Genomic DNA, 25245 nt, shown 5'->3' on the forward strand with positions numbered 1-25245 from the left:
GTATGATCTTGGTTATTTTGTATTGCCTTTGTAGGCAGACGAGCATACGGCCCGCCTGATGGTAAGTGGTCACCGTCGCTCGTGGACTTTAGCAATGCCAGGGGCAGAGCCAAGCCACTGCCTACCCTTAAGTACTCTCTCTCCACAAGCCTCATTTGAAGAAGGACATGTCATAGCGCTCGGAAAACACCGTTTGGTACTTCCTCTTGGTTTTCTGGCTAAAACTATTGTATAAGTCACCCTAACTTAGCTCACTTTAAGTCGTAAGCATTGATTAACACATACATACAAATGAGTCTACATGTCGTAGAAGGGTCGATTCCTTCATTATTTTTTGACTTAGTGGGCGTATGGTGGGTAGTCGTAAAATGCTTGGGATTACTTTAAAAAATGACATCTTCGAGTTATACAATGTTTTCTTTATAAGTAGTGTAATCCAGCTCCGCTGTGTCTACTTCTCATCATATGAAGATATCGACATCGTAAAACTACTCGAAGATGCTATGAAAAAAATATGCTCCAAGATGCCGACAATAACAGCTGTATCAAATTTTTTCAAAATCGGAATGATAGTATAGTTTTTATTTAACTGAATAATTAGAACACGGAGGATATCAGATATTTTTATTTATTAGTGGTAGCTGTATTCTAATCTATATTCTTAGCTTCTTCATACTCGAATTGATGTATTAGTACTTTAACTAAGGCACCTTGCATACCCTTACCGTTGGGTAAGTCCGTCTGGCTTGGTCCTGTCGCGAAGTCATATTGCTTAACGGGTAGAATAGCTGACGTACCGATGTAACTGAGACTTCAATCTCATAACTTGAGGCAGGCAGAGGCATTCCCTCAATGAAGGAACTTTCAGATTGTAACGTAATGTTACAACTGAAATTGTCTGCAAAATAAAAAGATAAAAAAAAACCTTAAAACAAAAGTATTAATGTTCAAAGCAGTTATTTTATCGACTGTACCGCTGAGGTGAGAACAATAGTTCCCACCTCCCCCCGAGACGTAGGTTCGGCTGGTGCAGACACTGCGCAGCCGCCGGCAGTCGTCACTAGACTTCCTTATTAGTCTTACGTTTGTATTCGAGTTCAGTTAAAGTTCGTTTTCAAACCTAGACGACTTACCTACAAATAATTTATTTAAAAAATATATTTAGTACAGCAATATCGTGTGCTGTTTAATATTAACACGATTAAAATAAACGGATTCGACCCCGCTTTTAGGGTGAGTTGGAAATGGCATATTATTATTTTTTAACGCATTACTTCTTTTCTATTTTTTTGCTAATTATGCACAGCTATATTTCACTTGTTTTTTTTTGCTTTCATTTTTTATTGTGAATTTACTCCGTTCTGGTTGTCCACTACCACGATAATCTCGCCACAAGATGTGGGTACCTTGCTCGAGTTCTCATTGGTCAACCAGATCGGAAGGTAGATAAACCAGTTCGTGAAATTGGTCTTATCGCTTCCAGGGTTCATGCCTTGCTGCCTTTCACGCTTCTTGCTTCGCTTGATAATCTGCGTCTGTGCTGAAAAGGTCATCTCCGCACAGTAACCCGTACCCTGGTGATCTAGCCAGCCCAGGAAACCTCCAGGAGTCCAGACGTGGTGCTTCAGCGGGTCAACCCACGTCCGTTGGCTGCCGGAATTCAGGAGGGTAACCTACAGAGGGAGAGTCAGATCGGCCGTACAACCACACCCTACAAATTTGTGTGCTCAACTGCCTGTTTTTTTTTTTGTAATATATATTCTTTTAACTGAGACACTAGTTTTTTTCTTTTTTTTAAAGGAAAGACTAAGCAGTTGTCGCACTGGCGCCCAACGTGGGGCTATATGACTTTGCCTCTCGAGTCAAGTGGTTGCAGATTATACGTGTGTGTGTGTGTCCTTTTGTTTAACATTATTGTGTTGTGACTGTCCTAAGTGTTGTAAAAATCGTCGTACTGTACATGTCCTATATTGTGTTATTTTTGTGTACCTACATTTTTAGTTTATGATACTCTTACAAACCTAACGTTTTTATTTAAGATTTGTTTCAAGCAAAAATAGGTACAATCAAAATCAAAAGTGTTAATTTTAGTTAATTTAAAATTTAATTAAACAAAAAGCTTGTTTTTTTGTATTAATACAATCCAGACGATTTTTTAATTTAAATAGTACATGTATATTTTTGCTTTATTTGCATTCTTCTGGATTTTTTATTATTTAGCCCTAGACGTTTTATTGGTGCGAACTTTGTAACAGAACGGAGTTTTTTTTTTCTTAACTATATTCCTTTATTTTATTCGTATGCCATTTCGGGCTAACCCTGAGGCATCACTATGGTTTTTACGATAAAATTTTTATCCCTACAAAAAACTGAACTGGAATACGAAGTCGCGATAAGAGGTGAGACCCCCGGTGCTACGGTGGCTGATCTTAGGAAACAGATTAGCAAATTAAGTCAATCTTTTCCTTCAGAAGATATATTATGTTCTCATCTCGAACCCCTAGATGATCTTCAAGCTGTTTTGGACTTGCTGAATAAAGTCAATGCAAGTCTCGAGTCAAGCCCTACTGATAAAAGTACATTATCGCGCATAGAAAATATTTTTCATCACCTTTATCATAGGATCAACAGAATAGTGGTTGATGAAGTAGAGAAGCCGCACTCTGCTTGTAGTAAACTTTTTAAAGAATCCTACGAAAAATTCCAGAAATTAAGCAAAAAGGCAGTTGACCCTCTATTAGTTTGTGTATCTAGTTCAGCATCTGCTTCTGTACCTGGCATTCAGGCACCAATTAATGTCGCTGTTACTTGTGATCGAGGTGTTACTTCAGAACTGAGTAGGCTGAAGTTCGATGGTAAATCATGTGTTCGATCTTTTATTCAACGTGTTTACGAATTTAGCGAGGCTCGTAGCATCCCCGACTCAAAACTTATCTCATCTGCTACAGAAATATTTACAGATGATGCGCTGCATTGGTTCAGGAGTGTTAAGGACCAGGTTTCATCTTGGGATGATCTTGTTATTCTTTTAAAAAAAGATTTTGATAAAGCAGACTATGATTACCGTTTACTTGTTGAGATTCGTGCTAGGACTCAAGGGGAAACGGAAAATATTACGATCTACTTAGCTATTCTCTCGGGTATGTTTGCCCGCCTCTTAAAATCACTTTCGGAAGAGGACAAGCTTGAAATAGTATTACATAATATCCGCCCTTGCTATGCAAGCACTCTAGCCTCTGCTACTGAAATAAGCAACATTGATCAATTGAGATCCTTGTGCAGGAATTATGAAATTGTTCAGTCTAGGCTCGTCCACTTTCGAGAACCATCTGCAGCGACTTCCGATACCTTGGCACCAGAATTTGCGTACAAATATGCGACCAAGGCGAAATCGACCTACGACTATAAATCTAGCTATAGTTACAACAAACAGTCGTATCAACCATTAAAAATAAACGGGAACACTAATATTAATCAAAAATATCTACACAGTATTGAAGAAAGTCATCACGATGCAAGGGAAAAATTACCCTATTGTCCTAGGTGCCGCAACAATACGCATAGTTTTAGGGACTGCAGTAATACGGAAGTTTTGTGTTTTAAATGTGGTCGCAAGGGAGTTAAGAAACCTGAGTGTCCAAATTGTACTGGAAAAAAGGCTCCAAAAAACTAAATTTGCAGAATTGTAGCAAACCATTGTCCCTGGAACATGTAAAGATACACCGTACCAGCCAGGATGAATGGAAGAATTGGTTAAAAACAATTAGTTTATTTTTTAATGGCTACAAGGTTGCTTCAATTCTGCATACAAAACCAATTAACGATAAAAGACCCTATGTTAATATTAAGCGGTTAGTCGATTTATTGTTTGGCAACATGGATCACAAGGCGTTCGCATATTTAGATGATGTGATAATAGTAAGTAGCACGTTTGATGAGCATGTTAGTCTTCTTCTTCGCGTGTTAGACAAACTGCGCCATGCTAATCTAACAATTAATTTAGAAAAGTGTGAATTTTTTCGAAGTAAACTTAAATATTTAGGCTATGTGGTCGACGCGAATGGTTTGCGGACTGATCCGGATAAAGTTACAGCCATTCTAAATTACCCAACTCCTACATGTCGTAAGGACTTGAAACGGTTCCTAGGCACGGCAACATGGTACCGGAGATTTGTCCCAAACTTTAGCACTATCGCAGGGCCGCTTAATAGGTTGACATCGAACAAAAAATCAACACCTCCCTTCCAGTGGACAGATGAGGCCGACACTGCGTTCAAAAAACTTAAGGAATCTTTGGTCTCTGCACCTGTTCTCTCCTGTCCAAATTATGATCTGCCTTTCGAAGTCCATACAGATGCTAGTAACTATGGGATAGGTGGTATGCTCACACAAACTATTGACGGGAAAGAGCACCCTATAGCGTATATGAGCAAGTCCTTATCGGGGGCCGAAAAGAATTATAGCATTACCGAACGTGAGACCTTAGCTGTTCTCGTGGCTCTCGAGCACTGGCGTTGCTATCTGGAGAACGGAAAGACATTCACAGTTTACACAGACCACAGCGCACTTAAGTGGTTCCTTTCCTTGAACAATCCTACGGGTAGGCTTGCACGTTGGGGAGTTCGATTATCGTCGTTTGATTTTGAAATCAAACACCGCCGCGGTGTAGACAATGTGATTCCCGACGCTTTGTATAGAGCTGTCCCGGTCAATACTATCACTACTGCTAAATCACTCACGACTTCTAGTGATGATTGGTATAAGACCCTTTATAATAATTGTTTAACCCAGCCTGTACATTATCCAAATTATCATATCAAAAATGACGCTCTTTTCCGTTGTAGTAAGAATAAGTGTTATCTCACAAATGAATTTTCGTGGAAAGAGGTAGTTCCTTCAGAACTTAGAAACACTGTCATTGCTGAGAATCATAGTGAGCCAACTGCTGGTCATTTGGGTATTTTTAAGACTTACAGACGTATCGCCCTTAGATACTATTGGCCAGGCATGTATCGAGACGTAGCAAATTTCGTAGGTTCATGTTCCACTTGTCTCAAGTACAAAATTCAAAACCATGCTACTTTAGGAGAAATGGGTCGCCCCAAGCAGTGCTCTCGACCGTATCAGATGTTATCTATTGATTTAATGGGTCCTTTGCCTGTGACTCGAAAACAAAATTGCCATATTCTAGTGATAACTTGCTGTTTTTCGAAATTTTGTCACATTTATCCAATTAAAAAGGCAACTTCAGACATTATAGTCCGAATTTTAGAAGAGCAAATTTTCCTCGTTCATGGTGTGCCTCAAACAATTTTTCTCGATAATGGCTCTCAGTTCATTAGTAGTCATACAAATGCACTATTCAAAAAGTATAACATACCAAACGTATTTTTCACGCCAAAATATACCCCCCAGGTGAATACCGTAGAGCGGTATAATAAAACAATTATTACTTGTATTTCTACGTTTGTTGAGAGCGATCATCGGTCATGGGATACTTTTATTCCTAGTGTCCAGTTTGCCATTAATAATTCGGTTAACGAGGCTACTGGTTTCACTCCGTCATTTCTTGTCTTTGGCAGAGAACTAGTAGTATGTGGCTCTCATTATACTGATATTGATTTGGGTGATCAAGTTTTGTTTCTACCTCGAGATGTGTATGCCGAAAACCTAGGGTGTTTGAGCTCCATCTTCGATCAAGTTCAGAAATCTCTATATCACGCACACGTAAAAAACACTGCTAACTATAATTTACGCAGAAAGCCTTTTGAATTTAATGTAGGAGATACTGTTTATAAACGCGCTTACGTCCTGAGTGACAAAGATAAGTATTTTAGTAAGAAGTTAGCACCGAAATATATCAAGTGCAAAGTTGTCGAAAAACTCTCGCCACTTGTCTACGTCCTAGAAGACATGTCGGGTAAAAACATAGGCACTTGGCATATTAAAGACTTGAAAATATTAGGACAACACTCATAGTTGTTACGTTTCGTTTTTGTTGCCCATGCCCATTAAAATCTTTTTTTACATTTCTTGCAAAAAGTCGTAAGCCGATAAGACTTATGACTTTCGTTATGCTATGGAGTCTTATAATTATGCATCTTATTTGATTTATTTTGACTGTTGGTGAAGTATGAAAGGTTGTGTGAAAGGTGATTGTAAGAAATTGATACACGCTTGAAAATTGCGGATTTTAATTTTAAGATTAAAATCCTTATGCGCGACGGGGGGTAATGTAACGTAATGTTACAACTGAAATTGTCTGCAAAATAAAAAGATAAAAAAAAACCTTAAAACAAAAGTATTAATGTTCAAAGCAGTTATTTTATCGACTGTACCGCTGAGGTGAGAACAATAGTTCCCACCTCCCCCCGAGACGTAGGTTCGGCTGGTGCAGACACTGCGCAGCCGCCGGCAGTCGTCACTAGACTTCCTTATTAGTCTTACGTTTGTATTCGAGTTCAGTTAAAGTTCGTTTTCAAACCTAGACGACTTACCTACAAATAATTTATTTAAAAAATATATTTAGTACAGCAATATCGTGTGCTGTTTAATATTAACACGATTAAAATAAACGGATTCGACCCCGCTTTTAGGGTGAGTTGGAAATGGCATATTATTATTTTTTAACGCATTACTTCTTTTCTATTTTTTTGCTAATTATGCACAGCTATATTTCACTTGTTTTTTTTTGCTTTCATTTTTTATTGTGAATTTACTCCGTTCTGGTTGTCCACTACCACGATAATCTCGCCACAAGATGTGGGTACCTTGCTCGAGTTCTCATTGGTCAACCAGATCGGAAGGTAGATAAACCAGTTCGTGAAATTGGTCTTATCGCTTCCAGGGTTCATGCCTTGCTGCCTTTCACGCTTCTTGCTTCGCTTGATAATCTGCGTCTGTGCTGAAAAGGTCATCTCCGCACAGTAACCCGTACCCTGGTGATCTAGCCAGCCCAGGAAACCTCCAGGAGTCCAGACGTGGTGCTTCAGCGGGTCAACCCACGTCCGTTGGCTGCCGGAATTCAGGAGGGTAACCTACAGAGGGAGAGTCAGATCGGCCGTACAACCACACCCTACAAATTTGTGTGCTCAACTGCCTGTTTTTTTTTTGTAATATATATTCTTTTAACTGAGACACTAGTTTTTTTCTTTTTTTTAAAGGAAAGACTAAGCAGTTGTCGCAAGATATTAAGCTGAAAAGAACAGATACTACACTTTGATCTTAGCCAAAAGGCCGAGAAGCGATCTGTTGCTGAAGCGTGTGTCTGGTTGTAGTGTTGACCGCGGGAACCCCCCCTACTCTGACCGGGTTCTGACCCCGGACGGAGATCGGATGTCGGGTGTAAGAGTGCAGGGGAGTCGTTTAGTGGGTGGGCCCTAAAATCCTTGGGCCCGCGATCTGCTCTCAACACCTGCAGATTGTTGAGTCTCACATACCCCGCGCGCCCCCTAGGCGCGGGGGCCTCGTAGGAGGTTCGGCCCTTTACCCGAAAAAAAAAAAGGCAGAGGCATTCCTGGTTATGGTGTATATTGGGCCTGGTAACCGCCTGTTTGTTACGAATATTCCACAGCGAGCTTCACCAAGCCGAGAGTTCGTCTGCTCATACTATCAAAAACAAACATTTAAAAATCTAGCCTAGTGTATGTCATTATAATAATGCGTCCAGTATTGGTTAAACTCTAAATAAAAGCTATTTCAATTTATGACCTCCCTCGCGACATTTGTTTCCAAAACTACCATTTTCAAGTACTGAATGACGTTGAATGTATGTTAAACACTTTTATCGAACCGTGGAAACGCTGCGTATAATTTAGATCCAAATGCCATTATAAAAAAAGAGAAGACGTACGAATTTTTTTATTTTTTTTATTGCTTAGATGGGTAGACGAGCTCATAGCCCACCTGGCGTTAAGTGGTTACTGGAGCCCATAGACATACACAACGTAAATGCGCCACCCACCTTGAGGTATAAGTTCTAAGGTCTCAAGTATAGTTACAACGGCTGCCCCACCCTTCAAACCGAAACGCATTACTGCTTCACGGCATAAATAGGCAGAGTGGTGGTACCCACCCGCGCGGACTCACAAGAGGTCCTACCACCAGTAAAAATTCAATAAAATAAAGAAATGAATCAATTAATCAATTATCGTAACGTATCGTAACCTGGAAACGTTCGTGTGACGGGTCAAGTGAATGGACGTCTTAACATATAATACACACTAGTGCTATGCTTATTTTTATTCCGTAATTATGCGGCAAGCGACATTCGTGGCGTGTCAAGGCAAACCCGTCTCATCTCTCAGCGACACGAAAGCTTCGTTTTTATAATTAAATAATACATTATTTTAATATCCTTATTAAATATTAAATTAAATTCTCGTTTTTACCATCGCACCGCCCGCCACCGGAGTAGAGTTCATCCATACTACCTGGAGCCACTGCGGTCATCCACAGTGCGTTTCCAGATTTTTTGGCACGTACCATCTGGCTATGGAATGAGCTCCCCTCCACGGTGTTTCCCGAGCGCTATATGTCCTTCTTCAAACGAGGCTTGTGGAGAGTATTAAGCGGTAGGCAGCGGCTTGGCTCTATCCCTAGCATTTCTGAAGTCCATGGGCGACGGTCACCACTCACCATCAGGTGTGCCGTATGCTCGTCTGCATACAAGGGCAGTAAAAAAAAATTTTTTTTTCTTGATGAATTATTACGTGTTTATTTTAATTATAGTTGGCTAGATTTAGCTCACGGCCCATCCACCGTTGAAGTGAATGCTTTTAAGGCGTCGATGCAAGATTGGAATATATGTTTGAGTTTTGTCATACAGTAGGTATGTAAAACAATATATTGAGACCTACCAACCTCATATCTTAACGCGGTATCATGTAGTAACGCGTGAGTCGGCCTCGCAATTAAGAACTATTAAAAAAAAGTTATTCAGTTAAGTTCACGACCTTTCTAGAGTTGAGGTATGAATTCGCCGTACCGACTAAGTTGGTATTGGTAGTGCCAAATGTTTCATTATTTTTCGCAACTACTTGTAAAACTTGTACTGATGAGGTGCTAAATCGAATTTGCAACGCACGCAACCTGACGCACGTACACGAGGGAAATTTAAATAACAATAATCTGTCTAATATACTTATATATTTAGTTACTTATATATTTATACTTATATATTATTTGTGCTTTTGTTGTTTGTGTCCTGAGCATTAGTGCGGAAAGGTTTTCGTTTTTTTTTCCCTACCTAAGCTGATAGCCTTGAGAGGCTATTTCAGCGTAACCTTTACTAGTAAGTGAGCTCATGGGGCTCAAAAGATCCGGCGAGAAACGCAGCGGGCTGTGTTTATGGGTTAATTCGCTCGTCGAGCTCTTCGTCGCAAGCGACGGGTTCGACGTGAACGGTGACCGGGGTTTTTGTCATAGAACCACCAACGTACGGAAGGTGTTTTTTTTATACAAATATATCATAATTTGGGGCAAAATTTATAAATTTGTGAATAACTAATTATAAATTATTACTCTGTGCGATTTGCGATATGCGTACCTCTTTATATCTCTAGAATATAATAACATATTGAAAGGGTTGCTTAATAGTATGAGGCGCAGTGTGGTGTCGCTTTGCAAACCTTAGTGCAGGAACTGTTTTTTTTCTCTAGTATGTAGATATTTAAAAGTGACCTTTTTTCCCTACTCATTAGGCTAAGGGACTATTCAAGTTTCGACCGGACGGGTATATGAGCTCACGAACTCAACCTGAGAAAATTTGCTAACACCACTTATTGGTGGTAGGACCTCTTGTGAGTCTGCGCGGGTAGGTACCACTACTCTCCAGTAACCACTTAACAGCAGGTGAGCTCGTCCCCATCTGAGCGATAAAAAAAAATCAGTAATAAATCTGGCAACACTCGAATAAATTTGTGAGCTAATTGACAGGAAATATTTGAATAGTTCGCCTTTAAAAAGGTCAGAAGAACAGCTTAAAAAGTGGGGATGTAAAAAAAGCCAAACAGACTTTTACGGTTTGCACACTAAAATGACATTAATATTTATAAAATGAATCTGTCTAAAAACGTTAATGAATTCATGGAAAGTGTTCGGCGAACAAAACCTAAGATTTATAATTCTTAACTACGCAAACAATTTTCAGTTTTATGTTTGAGCCGCGAAGCTCGTAAATAATGAAATCGTATAAAACTCGTTAAGTGTAGAAATGGTCAAGACACGTTTTGAAGGTCACTCAGAATAGATGTCATTTCAATTAAACGAGTATAGTTTTAATCCAGTTACATAAACCGGTCGTCATTAAATAAAACGGAACCAACAAAAAAAAAGATGTTACTAAATATTAAAAACATTGTATGTTAGAAACACAGTATATTTACAATGTAACTCGTATAATGGAAGTACAGATGCAAGTAAATGTAACAAATGTAAGAGTAATTCTTTTTATTCCTACCTATGCTGATAGCCGTGAGAGGCTATTTCAGCTTCGCCCTAACATGTAGGTGAGCTCACGGGGCTCAAACCGGAGTGATGCTAACACTGGCCCTAGCAAGAGCAGTGCTTCGCAGAATCTACTACCGGACCGGAAACGCGACCCACCGAAAAGAACCGGCGAGAAACTCAGTGGGCTGGTAATTCTTAATAACAAAGTGTTCTAGTCTTTTTAAGAATATGTAAATGACCAGTACTTTCCATATATCAACCGGTGTGTTATAACGTATATCGTGGTTAGAAGTAAAAATAGATAGCCTTGGACGCTGGTGATGTTCACACACATGTCGTGTCCAGTCTGTCACATGCTCTGGTTCCAGAAGGAATACAAAAACGTTAATTAAAATCTATAAATGAATGCCTTATTGCGTTTAACGTCGTCCATTATTGATTATAAAAGAGCGACTTTGCTAATGTCAATTTTGCATGCAAAGAACAAAAATAGTTCCTGGTTTTCGTATTTGGAATATTCATGCGAATAATATTTGTCAATAGCAATCGATCACATTTCAGTAGACAAAAAAAATCATCGCTAAAGTTTGGATCGTAGGTGACGAATATTGCAAATGTTATTCTCATATGATAATATAGAAAACTAACATAATTACGAATATCTCCTTTCAATTCAAAGTTATTTTAGATTATTTCAACCTTATCACTAGTTCAAGTTTACTAATTATTATTTATGTGACGTTTCAACAAAATATACTACAATATATTATTATTATCTACCTTACTCGATGACTGCCGTAGCATTGTACATACATCACTTTAATCTCAAGACTGTAGATGTGTATTTATCTGAGGAATTGGGATGATCTCATGATCACGTTTTTATGATCGCACCACCCGGAGCTGATCCCATGATTGCCTTTTTACGATCGTACCTCCCGCACCGGAGCAGAGCTCATCCATAGTACCTAGAATCACTGCGTTCATCCATAGTGTGTTTCTGGAGATCTTTTCTAGCACATACCAGCCGGCTCTCCAACGAGCTCCCCTCCACGGTGTTTCCCGACGGCTCTGAAATGTCTTTCTTCAAACACAAAACAAGCCCACACCGCATAATTTGGGGTACTCTTTTAGTTTATCGGCAAGTGATTCTATGGCGCACCTTATGTTTGTAAGCAACTTTGTGATCAGAAACGGAGATCAGGGTCAAGTTTAATTACCAACTTAATGACTCGAGTCAACAGAGTAAAAAGTCTCAAGTACATTGCAATAATGGTTATCCCAGTTCAATTCATATTCAAAGCAGAGTAGGTACATGCGCATTTTGCAGCGGCAGTGGACCGGACACTAATGTTAGCTCTGATCACCGGGACCGAACTAAAAACACTACATTAAGCTTTCACCACAATATGCATTACGCAAGCATTTAATGCTTAGACATAATCAATATGAAAATCAATTACGCATTATGTTTGTAAATAAAATAAAATAAAAGATTATTTATCTTATTCGTAATAGAAAGAAGTTTACGTAAGCTTTTCGAAATTAATTCGCTCCGTGTTGTCAAACATAGATGTGAACAACGCAATAGGATACGGTGTGGCGCTGATATACTCAGTAAAGGTTAGGTGGTACTATCTGGTACTAGCTGGTATTCCGATTTGAATTCGGAATACACAACATAGAGCTGAGGAAACATCGTCAGATCAATCCAGAGCTAGATTGTTACAGAAATAATCTCTTGAAATATATTGCTGCAATAGGTCGAAATTAGCAGAAGTAGAAATTAGTCGAAATAGCCAGCCTTAGCATCATGTGCTAGCTAGAGCGTCCTTCAAGCATTGCATGAAGATAAAGGTACATTTAAATTTAGTTTTGATCCAACGTTGGTTGAGTTGATATCTGAATAATCAGAAAAATACTATCAAATATCCTAGGGTTATCACTAGCGCGAGTGTTAGAAGATCAGACCTATTTCTAGCGATTTTGGAACTCGAATCTAAACCGAAATAGCTCTCGGAGGTTTCCAGACCCCAATGGTAATTAAAGTTAAAAAAGAGTAAATATCCAATAGGGAGACTCTAATTCATGAATATTTCCTAGTATTTTCTCTCTTATTTTATGGGAACCAACCAAAAATCTATCGTCATGAATGTGGCATGCCATCTTTTACTTCGGACAAGACTAAGCGACCTTAGTCAATCAAAACAAGGAAGCGTTCTCACTGTAGTTATAATTTGATTACACGCTAATTACGTGTGATTGTTTTGAAACATAATCTAATTTGATATGCGTTATGATACTATTCACGTTTTCGTCACATTTTTTATTGTTAATTTTTAAAAGCTTGGAACGAAATTTTTCGTTCATCGACTTACGTGTGCCTGTATACATCAGGAAGCGAATACCTGTTTTTCCTACCTATGCTGACAGCCTGGAGAGGCTACTTCAACTTTACCTTAACGTGTAGGTGAGCTCACGGGGCTCAAGCCGGATGTGGTGCTAACCCTAGCAAGAGAAGTGTTTCGCAGAATCTACCACCGGATCGGAAACGTGTCGGTCGGCATCAGACACATAGTTTCAATACTATGCTAGATGTCGTATCGGATCCCTACGAATAAGTAAGAGTGCTCTTTATTCGTAGGGGTTAAGGTACTTTATCATTATCATTCTCCTGCCCTTTTCCCAGTCACCTGGGATCGACGCAACATGTTTTCTCCTTCCATACTCCTCTATCATATACCATTTCTTCGCTCACTCCCCTCTTATACATATCGTCTTTCACGCAATCGATCCATTTCTTCTTAAGTCTATCTCTTCCTCTATGTTCTCCCACATTCATAGTTAACATTCTCTTACCAACCTCATTTTTATTTCGTCTCATCACATGTCTATACCATCCCAAGCGCGGACTTCTCAGGTTCTCTGTCACAGGTGCCACTTTCAGACTTCCTCTAATTCTAAGTAAGGTACTTTATCATTATACAGTCAAACCTGGGTAAGTGAGAACTGGATAAGTGAGAAAACTCTATAAGTGAGAGTAATAGCCAGTACCCGTCATTTTAAGCTCCCAAAACCTCTATTAGCGAGAAACAGAAACCTTTGTAAGAGAGAGTCGTTTTTCCCTCATGGACATTAAGTGATACTCCTACTTATTATTATATTTATAATTTATTATTATTATATTATAATTTCACATTGTCTTATTGCTTTACATAACGCCATCTTGTACAGCACTCGAGTTCATAGTTACAGCATAAGTATCGTAATAATGTGAGTGAGTGACACTGCTCGGAGGTGCAATGATGTCTGTGATGACTAAGCTTGTTATATACGTTTGGTGAGAGCGACGCAAATATAGTTTTAAGATATCACTCTCACTGATCTGTAGCCGGCTGGCGTCAGAACCATACGGTACGATATTTAGATGATGTACTCGTATGTATTATATTAAAAATCGTTTTTAAAATGTGGTTCGTATCGAAGTATTTATGTAAACTAGAGGTACCGCAGTAGTCGAAATTCGACTATAATTAATTGGAATTGTAAGTTTGTACACTATTATGATTGTATTTTCTTTTCTTTTTTTTATTGCCTTTGTAGGCAGACTGGCATACGGCCCACCTGATGGTGAGTGGTTACCGTCGCCCATGGACTTCAGCAATGCAAGGGGCAGAGCCAAGCTGCTGCCTACCGCTTAATACTCTCCATAAGCCTCGTTTGAAGAAGGACATGTCATAGCGCTCGGGAAGCACCGTGGAGGGGAGCTCATTCCATAGCCGGATGGTACGTGGCAAAAAAGATCTCTGGAAACGCACTGTGGATGACCGCAGTGGCTCCAGGTAGTATCGATGAACTCTACTCCGGTGGCGGGCGGTGCGACGGTAAAAACGAGATGCCGGTATCATCTCGAACAATTCCTCAGAACACTCCCCATGGAACATACGGTACAAAATACAGAGGGAACCGAAGTCCCTCCGCAGACCCAACGCCAATACTACACTATAGAAAAATATTAATAAAGACTAACAATATTTAATCTATTCTCAATTTGACCACAGACGTCAAGAACAAAAGTTTGACAATAAATAGTATGCATGCGTGTGTGCGACAAATACATGGTATGTAGTGTGTGTAATGTTTTCTTTATTGATTTAATGTATCTTTTATGCATTATTTTAAAAAAAATATTAGCATTGTGCACTTCTTCTCTATATTCTCTATAAGTGTGGAAAATTTTATACTTCTCCGTCGGCGCAATTTTCGTAAAAAGGGATACAAAGTTTTTGCTTCACGTATTAATATATAGATTTATGATGATTAATGTTTAATAACAGAAAAATAAGATTTTGATCGATGTTATCGGTATTAGAAGGATAATAATGAAACATATACGATTTTATGCAATGAAATAATTTGTTTTAATGCAAATTTAAAATAATATACCATCATTTTTAATGACACAATAATAAATCTAATAGATATGATCTCGATGGACGCGTATGATTTTTTTTTTAAAACAAGACTGAATATAATTAAACGCAGCAACTTAGCTGTGCACCTGGCATTGTTGACGTCCATGAGCGACGGTAACCACTTACCATCAGGTGGGCCGTATGCTCGTCTGCCTACACGGGCAATAAATAAAAAAGTGGCGCCGGGCAAGTGTGAATTAATCAAATATTTGTAAATAAAAATTAATTAATTCAAATATAAGCCCTTATAATAAGTTATTATTCTTAATTTATACAAAGATATCCAACTAGTCGCGCGACTTTAATATTACAGGTTTAGTAAAAGCCACTAAATACGAGTAATTGTGTTAATCGCACAGTACTATTGGTGTAGCACGTCTTAATATGTACTAGTGAACGAAGCCGCTTATGACCTAGTGAGAAAGGTGCCGGGTCGGAAGGTCACACGCCGGCCAGACAACTGGAATATCTTCACGGATTATTTTACTGATGTACAGACGGAGGTTTATTAAGTAATTATTTTTATATATATATATGTTTTTCAATTTTTTTTGTTAGATACCAACATGTTATACATCAGCACAGAACATTATAGGTAACTTTTTTTTTATTAATTAGATGAGTGAACGAGCTCACAGCCCATCTTGTGTTGACTGGTTACTGGAGCCCATAGACATCTATAACGTAAATGCGCCACCCACCTTGCGATATAAGTTCTAAGGTCTCAAGTATAGTTACAACGGCTGCCCCACCCTTCAAACTGAAACGCATTACCGCTTCACGGCACAAATAGACAGGGTAGTGGTACTTACCCGCGCGGACTCAAAAGAGGTCCTACCACCAGTAAGGTAACCAATGTGAGTAATTCTAGGCTTTGTGTTAGAATTATGGTGATGGCGATTGCTATACAGTCGCACCTACAAGGTAAACCGTGAACTCGCCTCGTCTACGCCGTTAAAAACGGAAACTTAAAATCCTTAACATGATTCAGAAATTATAAAATCGGATACTTTCTAATTGCGTCACTAAACGCAATCGAACCTTGAACTGTGACTCGAGGACATCACTGACAATACGTTGATGCGAATATATAATCGGTGTCAGTTTTAGATAACTATAAAATAATATATTTACTAATTTTGATTTGGATTGTTTAAGGCGTAGAAAAATTTAGGTTAGGTCGTACACTATGTTTGAGTTATGTGGACCGTATCGTAACGAAAGATACCTTATAAAGATAACCGAATACCTACTCGGTAAGAAATAATAAAACAACGGGATCTATTGTTTCCAATATGTCTCTAGCCTTTTTTTCCGGGCAGGGGGCCGACCCTCATACGATGGTATACGAGCCTAAGGGGCACGCTGGGTATTGACGGTGACTTGGGACTGGACGGTCTGGAGATGCTGATAGGAGACCGCGCCCCCAAGGTTGTTTTTAGGGCCCTACCTGCCGAACGACCCCCCCTGCACTCTATCACCCGACGTCTGTTCTACCCTGGGGTCAGATCCCGGGGAAAGTGGGGGAGTTCCGGCGCTCAACATTACGACCAGAGTCGCTGCGCCACCCCGAGGACGCCCGAACAACGTGTCGTTGAGGTGATTTTCGACGAACATCAGGCTGCTAGAGCGGTGCCGCTCGTGTGCCGGGATACCCCGCTGGACCTGAACCAACCGTATAGGAAATATAATCAATATCAATACAGGAACTCTAATGACCGTCCGATTTGACGCCATATTTTAGAGATCCTAGGACTCCCGGACTCCTGGACTCTATCAGATGTTTTTTTTTTTTGAGGTAACTATGTGACCCCTGAGAATTGACATAATACCAGGGCAAATCAGAGGGAGCCCGTAAATTCTTATATTAAATATAATTTACATAATTTATTTGATTAGGTTATTTTTAATTTGTTTATTATTTATTCGAATTGAAACAATCTCATTCACAATGTAATTAAAATATGTTTTAGAATTGTTAATTGTCTAAACAGAAATTAAGTCAGTTTTACAAATTGAATGAATATTTTTTCTAATGATTTTATTACACAATTAATTGTTCGAAAGACCTTAAAGAGAATGATTTAAAAACGTTATTATTACGTTTTATGTGTATTGACATTTAAATGTTCATGTGATGAAAATATTTGAATACTATTATAATATTGGACGTCTAGCTACTTTGATTATTATGAAGAAGACTTAATAAGTCCATCGACGGGGAACGTTGTTGTATTACGCAGTTCTGCAGATCATGTTAAAATTTTCAACATAACCTGATCTTCCGACCGGTTATACGTGATATCAACCAAAAACGAACATATTTCCCGAATTAAGATCCTTCGTTCTCTATTATATCTAGTCTTTTAAAATAGTTGATAATCATTCCTCGCGGATAAAAATCGATCGTCTGCGATTTATTATAGCCAATCTAATTAAGGCAAATTTTGACCTTTTAACCGAATAATTTAACTCTATAACATCTTCTTTAAGAGGTGTGCAGAATCGATAGACGGGACGTTTAGCTAGTAGTATAGTCATTATAATTTGGCCATTTTGTGTTCTTTTTTTTAATTAGGTTCCTGATCGCAGCTTCGGTTATAGTGCTGAGGACCTCTATTCATTAGTGCGATGATAGGTAGCTCCGCCTTCTTTCACAGGTTTCTAGCTATTCTCATAGAGGAATTCATTCCAATCAATTCAGTGTCTTGGGCGTGGAAACTAGGCAGACAGACAGAGCTTTTCTCACTATCTTTTTCAATCCGAGTCCATCTAAGGCTGAGTGTAGGTCTCTTTATATGCCTTGCATTATTTCGGTCTCTTGCCTTACGCATCCACTCCTCACCAACTATTTTGGCAGATTCATAATGATAATACGTATTAATTTTAAATTACTTTGCTGTATAACTAATAGTATAAAAAGTAAATTCCGAAAATCTCAATTCAATCACTATCACTCAACAGGTCTCTCTATGCTCACTTGGTCAATTACAAAAGTGCCGAAATTATTGATTACATAAAAAAAAAACAACATGATAATGAACAACAATTTACTTTGAGCTTTATTACTGGTGGTAGTACCCTGCCTATTTCTGCCGTGAAGCAGTAATGCCGTTGTAACTACTTATTAGAACTTATATCTCAAGATGGGTGGCGCATTTACGTTGTAGATGTCTATGGGATCTAGACGGACGTGTAGGCTGTCAAATGTATACAAATTTGTTTCCTTCAGTGTTTCCGTCAACGGTCAGGTCTAATGACCTTTATAACCTTCATAAGTCGTATAGCTCTCTAGGATGGTGTAGATCATGATGCACTATTATGTAATGCGACTGGGCCGGTGTTCAATTCCGCAGGCAGATTCTAAGTTTTCAAAGGAAATACTTAACAGATCTTCAGGAATGACTTGACGATGATTGAGTTTTCGATACATTGCGTAATAACTGGTGTTTGTTCGAATTGTGAGCAGAGTTTGGCACTTAATACGCTTTAAAAACATTACAGCCGGCGTGCTATTTAAAAAGCCAACATTAATTGTAATATAAAACAAATATTTGCATCAGACTTTAGTGACTCATTAAAGAGTCGTAGCGTAATTTGTGATATTTGCTTATTCCTCCCTTCCCTCAGACTTATAACTAACTTTCCTTGTACAGAAATCGATATTTTAAATAAAATATTATCGACAAAAAACACAATGTAATCACAAGCGACGTACAGTAGTTAATTATATTAATTAATAATAAAAGTAACAAGATTACGTGCGTAAATATTAGAAGTGTTACATTTTTGCGGGCATCCCTTCCTGCGACCATCGTGTCAAGTCAAATCACATTAGGCTCAAGGACGTATAGAGAACAAGCAAACAAAACAGCCTTTGCTCTTAACTTTTAAATGTACTTATTTGAATAATACGAAATTCTAAAAGAAAAAAAATCTGCCTTCAACAAAATAAAATCACAATATCATCAGCGTAGTCGGAATCAATTGAGTGTGTATTGTCAAGGAGAACTCAAAAAGCACTGATCAGATCTTGTTAAAGTTAAAATGGAAGCACATGAGAAGCACCAGTTTCTAAATAATAATAGAACCCTCAAAATCGTTTCTTCTAGAAGACGGTTCTGAGGTAACATAAAAAACAAATACAATCAAATTGTGAACCACCTCATTTTGTTGAAGTCGGTTAAAAACGTAATGCTTCTGTCGAGAATCACCCGTCTAAACTAAAAATCCGACCTTTTGGCTCCGATGACGCTAATTAAAAAACGATAAATAAAATATAAGGAATGCTGTAAATGTGACCTGATATTTAATTCACTCGTCCTGTCTTGACCTTCACAATGCCATTTATAGACACAAAATGTTGTGCAAAAATGTACTATACATATATTGATTTAAATTAAAATATTGTTGATAATACATTATTATTTTAGAGTGGCATTTTATTTACACCACCTAATTACCAGTGGTCTCGAGGGGCTATTCTGGTTTCACCGGACTGGTAGGCGAGTTCACGGGGCTCATCCTGAGAGACTTTGCTAACGGTTGCCCTAGAAAGAAAGAGCAGTGCTTCGCTGAATCTACCACCGGATCGGAATCGTGACCCACTGAGAAGATCCGGCGATAAATCCAGTGGGTAGTGTGCTTGTAGCCCCATGCGCTGGACTGATCAGGTGAAAGACCTAACTAAGCCCCCACTTAACGAGTGCGTGCGCCAACCTTCAGTTCGCAAACTATGGAGAACATTTGTCAAGGCTTTTTGAAGTCGTCGTGGCCTAAAGGATAAGACGTCCAGTGCATTCGTGTTGACCGATGCACCGATGTTCGAATACCTTGGCGGGTACCAATTTTTCTAATGAAATACGTACTCAACAAATGTTCCCGATTGACTTCCACGGTGAAGGAATAATATCGTGTAATAAAAATTTAACCCGCAAAATTATAATTTGCGTAATTACTGGTGGTAGGACCTCTTGTGAGTCCGCACGGGTAGGTACCACCACCCTGCCTATTTCAGCAGTAAAGCAGTCATGCGTTTCGGTTTGAAGGGTGGGGTAGCCGTTGTAACAATACTGAGAACTTAGAACTTATATCTCAAGGTAGGTGGTGCATTTACATTGTAGATGTCTATGGGCTCCAGTAAGCACTTAACACCAGTTGGGCTGTGAGCTCGTTCAACCATCTAAGCAATAAATAAAAAAAATAAGCAAGGATTCCACATGACTGTTCTGCCAAGAGTTACCAATTATGATGATGAGATGGCTGTAGGTTAAGTATGTCGTACTCGAGAATGGTGACCGGTAGTTGGAATGCCTAAAAGCACTGAGAGTGGATCGGGAGGATCAGAAGTTAGAAATAAGCCTTTAGCGCCATAACCGGACTAAGCGCATTACGTACCGTCTTGTGTAAGGAATATACATCTCCTCGAAATAATTTATAGCTACAGATTCTCAGCTCTATGCTTACTGGTGGTAGGACGTCTTGTGAGTCCGCACGGGTAGGTACCACCACCCCGCCTATTTCTGCAGTAAAGCAGTCATGCGTTTCGGTTTGAAGGGTGGGGCAGCCGTTGTAACTATTCTGAGACCTCAGAGCTCATATCTCAGCATTTACGTTGTAGCTGTCTATGGGCTCCATTAACCACTTAACACCAGGTGGGCTGTGAGCTCGTCCATCCATCTAAGCAATAACTAAAAAAAGGAAATATAAAATTCTAGGACCTAATGTTGAAATAAATTATAAATAAATAAAAACATAAACTTATATTAGTTCGAGATGCGCAAAATAACCTCAGTTAAGTTATTGGTTTGACATAATTCTGTGAACGTTTTTAAATGTAGTGCCATATTTGATGCCCACGGTCACGCCTACGCGACGGCCTTGTGTTGCAAATTGGACAATAAGAATTTTACTAGTGAATACTTAGTAATAACCACAATCGAAGTCTCAAGCGCCCTTTTCAACTTGAAGTGTAAAGCCAAAACGAGTACCACCATACTGCCTATCCCGAGAAATTAAGTAGATGGGTTCTTCATGGTTTTCAGAACGAGAAAACTGTTCCGTAATAAAAATGAACTTCGAAAACGTATCTCAACGTTTTTAAGTCGATGAGATTGTCTGCTTAGAGCCAAAGGAGTGTTCCCACAACTTGAAAGTGGATATTTAAAAATGTCAGGATCGAATTGGAATGGAAAAGCTATGAAGCGGTTTTTTATGGGTTCTCTTATCTGTCTTGTGATTCGGCGAATAAGCTTTTGCTGCCTATATTAACCCTCTTTATTATCAGACGATTCGGGAATACTCTCCGATTTTCCATTCGTAATACCTAGTTTATTTATTTAAAAAATCTGTCAACAAAGCGAAAACCAATATCGTCTGTTTACCTTTAGACTTAATAGAAGTATTGAACGCGATTTCGATCCGGTTGTAGATTCATTCGCGAAGCAACTGCTCTTGAGTTGTTAGGGTCTTCTTCGGAGGCGCTCGAGCACCTGTTAGCAAATCCCACCCTTTGAGTCTTTGCTCTTCCACCTGTCCTGATAAAACTGGAAAGGCCTCCGGGCTACCAGTTATCCCTCATTCATAAAAATATATTTATAGTGTAATTAACAGGTAAAACACCCGTTAGCAGGTGCCCTTATTTTTCAGTTTTGTACACTAAGTTCCTATGTAACAAGTGCACCTAAGACTATAATCCCCATAAGCCCTACGTAGGAACTCTACGTAACACGCATTTACATCTAAGTCTAAAATAAACTCATCATATCTGCTCGTACGATGTACCGTGAATACGAAAGGGTAGTACTACCGCTCTGCCTATTTCTGCCGCGAAGCAGTAATGCGGTAGACGGCTCCCACACTTCGAACTGGAGAAAGCCGTTATAATAATTCACGTTGCTATATCTATGGGCTTCGGTTACCACTTAACACTAGGTGCACCGTGAACTATTTCTCTTGTCATAGTGAACTATCCGAAAATTACTGTGTAAATCTATAACTTACTCGTTATATACATAGTTCACTCATTGTCTAGAAAGTTAATGGAAAGAAGTCTATCGAATTTTTAAAGAAAGCACTTGGTTTGTCGTTTTTAAATCATATTAAAATTATTATATAATAAAATAATATTAAGCTCTTTTACTATAATTTATTTTAAGGACAAAACCAGATTTAGCAAATAGTTTGAAAGCAAAAGTAACTTATTCTTAAAATGCTAAATCGAAAATCGATTCCACTGACATATTATGTTGAAATTCATCTAAGTTTAAACAGAGATATTTTTATAGTAAATCGGGTTTTAATAAACACGTGCACACATATCGAAAAACACGTAGCTTATGTCGCTGTGCATGAATAACTAATGCTCTCAAAACTCAGCTGTGACGTGTGAGAATCTCAGGGAAATATTTTAAGTTTATAATCTTGTAATTTATTACTTCGAAAAGCGCGCGAATCCAACTCAGGCTCAGTGGACATCTTTGAAGTTCAAATGTCAAAATGCACGTCCTCGTCTGCGGCGATGGCCCGACCGAGTATAAAAACCGCTGCGCGCATCTTCGTAGCATCAGTCAATCGTTCACTGTCCTCAAACAACAGTCTTAGGACAAAACAAACAATCAATCAAAATGAAATCGGTACGTGATAACTGTCTACTTTTTATTACTATTCCAAATTATTATTTTATGTGAAATGTGAATTCATAATTAACACCAGTATAATTTGCTAAATGTATTCAAATGTATTGTCTGACCATTGATCCGAGTAAGGTAACGTAACCGAGTAAGCCAACATTGGAAAATAGTTCTAACTCATCGGCATTAGCTATCCTTCACACGTAATTCAGAGTTGCCAATCTATATATATATAAATTAATTGCTGTTCGTTAGTCTCGCTAAAACTCGAGAGCGGCTGGACCGAATTGGCTATAATTAGCCATAAAATGGTCTTGAATTATTCGTGAAAAATATGAAAATGCTCGGAATTACATAAAAACAAACAATTTGTTTTTCCTTTGATGTGTCCCCCGTCGGACGGATTCCTTTTGTTTTTTTTTAAAGTTTATTTTATACAAAAGTTTAGGTCTTTTATTTATCCATTGAGGCATTCGAAGTCTGCCGGGTCAGCTAGTCTGATATAAAACAAGTGAGTCCATGGATATGTCGACTCGGTCCTGATTGTTCGATTTTTTTTCTAGTTCTTCGTTGTCGCTCTCTTCGTCGCCGTAGCTGTCGCTGCCCCAGTCGGCCCTGATGCCGACGCTGTCGTCATCAGACAAGACAACGACAACATTGGTGTCGAAGGATACAACACCGGGTAAGATTTCCCTAAATAAAATGATCACTAATACAATGTTTGAATTACTGTAGCGTTCGTTCTCTGGGTACAGTTTAGGCGCACATTTTTTTATTGCTTAGATGGGTGGACGAGCTCACAGCCCACCGGTGTTAAGTGGTTACTGGAGCCCATAGACACCTACGACGTAAATGCGCCACCCACTTTGAGATATAAGTTCTAAGGTCTCAAGTATAGTTACAACGGCTGCCCCACCCTTCAAACCGAAACGCATTACTGCTTCACGGCAGAAATAGGCAGGGTGACTCACAAGAGGTCCTACCACTAGTAATACAAGTCAGCTTTCTTATAATTTATGTCAATGGCCAATAAGCTGATCCTCCGCAAGCATGACACGAAATATATCGTTCAGCAGTGTCTCTAATGCGAGTCGTTACTCAATAAAATAGGAAAATAATCGGTGATTTTCTCCCGGCAGCTATGAAACCTCCAACGGAATCAAGGCTCAGGAAACCGGTCAACTGAAGAACATTGGCACTGAAAACGAAGCTCTTGAGGTCCGCGGAGAATTTGCGTACATCGGCCCTGACGGTGTTACTTACGCTGTGACCTACGTCGCTAACGAGGGTGGATTCCAGCCTTCGGCACCTCACATTCCCAAGGCTTAAGTCAACCGAACAGGCCCCAGCATCTAGTCCAAAAATACTCATTCATTTGAAAAGTTTTCGTTTGTTATTAGAATCCAAGCGATCTGTGATACGATCCTGATGATATAATACATACGTTTAAGTAATCTGTATTGTTTAATTTACTCCTACTGAGACGGCACATTTTGAACAGAATAGTTTGGCGGCGTTTGCCCTAAGTCGACGAGTGCCTATACCTAATACACACATACTTAAAGTCGTCGTGGCCTAACGGATAAGACGTCCGGTGCATTCGTGTTGAGCGATGCACCGGTGTTCGAATCCCGCAGGCGGGTACCAATTTTTCTAATGAAATACGTACTCAACAAATGTTCACGATTGACTTCCACGGTGAAGGAATGACATCGTGTAATAAAAATGAAACCCGCAAAATTATAATTTGCGTAATTACTGGTGGTAGGACCTCTTGTGAGTCCGCGCGGGTGGGTACCACCGGCCTGCTTATTTCTGCCGTGAAGCAGTAATGCGTTTCGATTTGAAGGGTGGGGCATAAGTAAGTTACTATACTTGAGACCTTAGAACTTGTATCTCAAGGTGGGTGGCGCCTTTACGTTGTGGATGTCTATGGGCTCCAGTAACCACTTAACATCAGGTGGGCTGTGATCCCGTCCACACATCTAAGCAATAAAAAAAAACTTAAGTAAAATTACAAACGAAATTCAGAAATATAATTACAAGAGTAGCTTAGTAGTTACCACGTAACAAAGTTAAAAACGAAAAGAAATTGTGCAAAAGGTTAGTGAAAAGTTAATAAATACTATCGATATGCGCACAATCTTAATGAGTTTTTGAGTCACTGGATACTTGAATAGAAGCTTAAAAATATTTATCAAATCGAAGCACTCTGTTAATAAAAGTATTTCCTGACTTGTATTCCTGTAGATGAAATAATCAATTCCATTCAAATTTTATTATGAAATTTTTTAATCAAGCATCTCGTGTAATTTCAAAGTTGTTTTTTTCACAACGTGTTTCAAGAGTAACCGGTCGATGAACGCATCAATGTTCAAAGGTCAAAATCGATTATGTGCGTTGCTTAATAAAATTTTACGACACCCATATAAATCACATACATCGAAATAAAGCATTCCGAAGTGAGGTCGTTGTATTACGAAACCGATCAGGTACTCATTTTTGTCAATCCGGACTTCATAGATGCATCCATTGGGTTTTGAAATATCGCACGGGAAGCAATCATGCGTGCTGATTCGAAGGTTCAAACTCAACACACCCGTTGTACAGTTTTTTTTTATTGCTTAGATGGGTGGACGAGCTCACAGCCCACCTGGTGTTAAGTGGTTACTCGCCCATGGACATCTACG

The 25245-nt window shown here is 39.0% G+C and overlaps 1 protein-coding gene, 1 long non-coding RNA gene and 1 pseudogene across 4 annotated transcripts in view; 2 read left to right on the forward strand and 1 right to left on the reverse strand.

Moving 5' to 3' along the window:
- Positions 1-24009, forward strand: part of CPR4 (cuticular protein RR-1 motif 4) — a 36354-nt gene extending 12345 nt beyond the window's left edge. Inside the window, exons 2-5 of one of the 3 annotated variants that reach the window (XM_062669967.1) lie at positions 18853-18860; positions 22482-22558; positions 23119-23237; positions 23695-24009. In XM_062669967.1, coding sequence (XP_062525951.1) covers positions 22550-22558; positions 23119-23237; positions 23695-23884 — 318 coding nt within the window. In that variant the 5' untranslated portion in view covers positions 18853-18860; positions 22482-22549 and the 3' untranslated portion in view covers positions 23885-24009. 3 annotated transcript variants of the gene reach the window in all.
- LOC134199427 (uncharacterized) lies at positions 1036-1772 on the forward strand. The gene is made up of 2 exons (XR_009973918.1): positions 1036-1233; positions 1484-1772. It is a non-coding gene; the product is annotated as an uncharacterized LOC134199427 (long non-coding RNA).
- Positions 7139-7248, reverse strand: LOC119628976 (U2 spliceosomal RNA; annotated as a pseudogene).
- Positions 24010-25245: the final 1236 nt, after the last annotated feature.

Source organism: Bombyx mori, chromosome 9 (assembly GCF_030269925.1).
Source record: "Bombyx mori chromosome 9, ASM3026992v2".
In the NCBI taxonomy this organism is placed as follows: domain Eukaryota; kingdom Metazoa; phylum Arthropoda; class Insecta; order Lepidoptera; family Bombycidae; genus Bombyx; species Bombyx mori.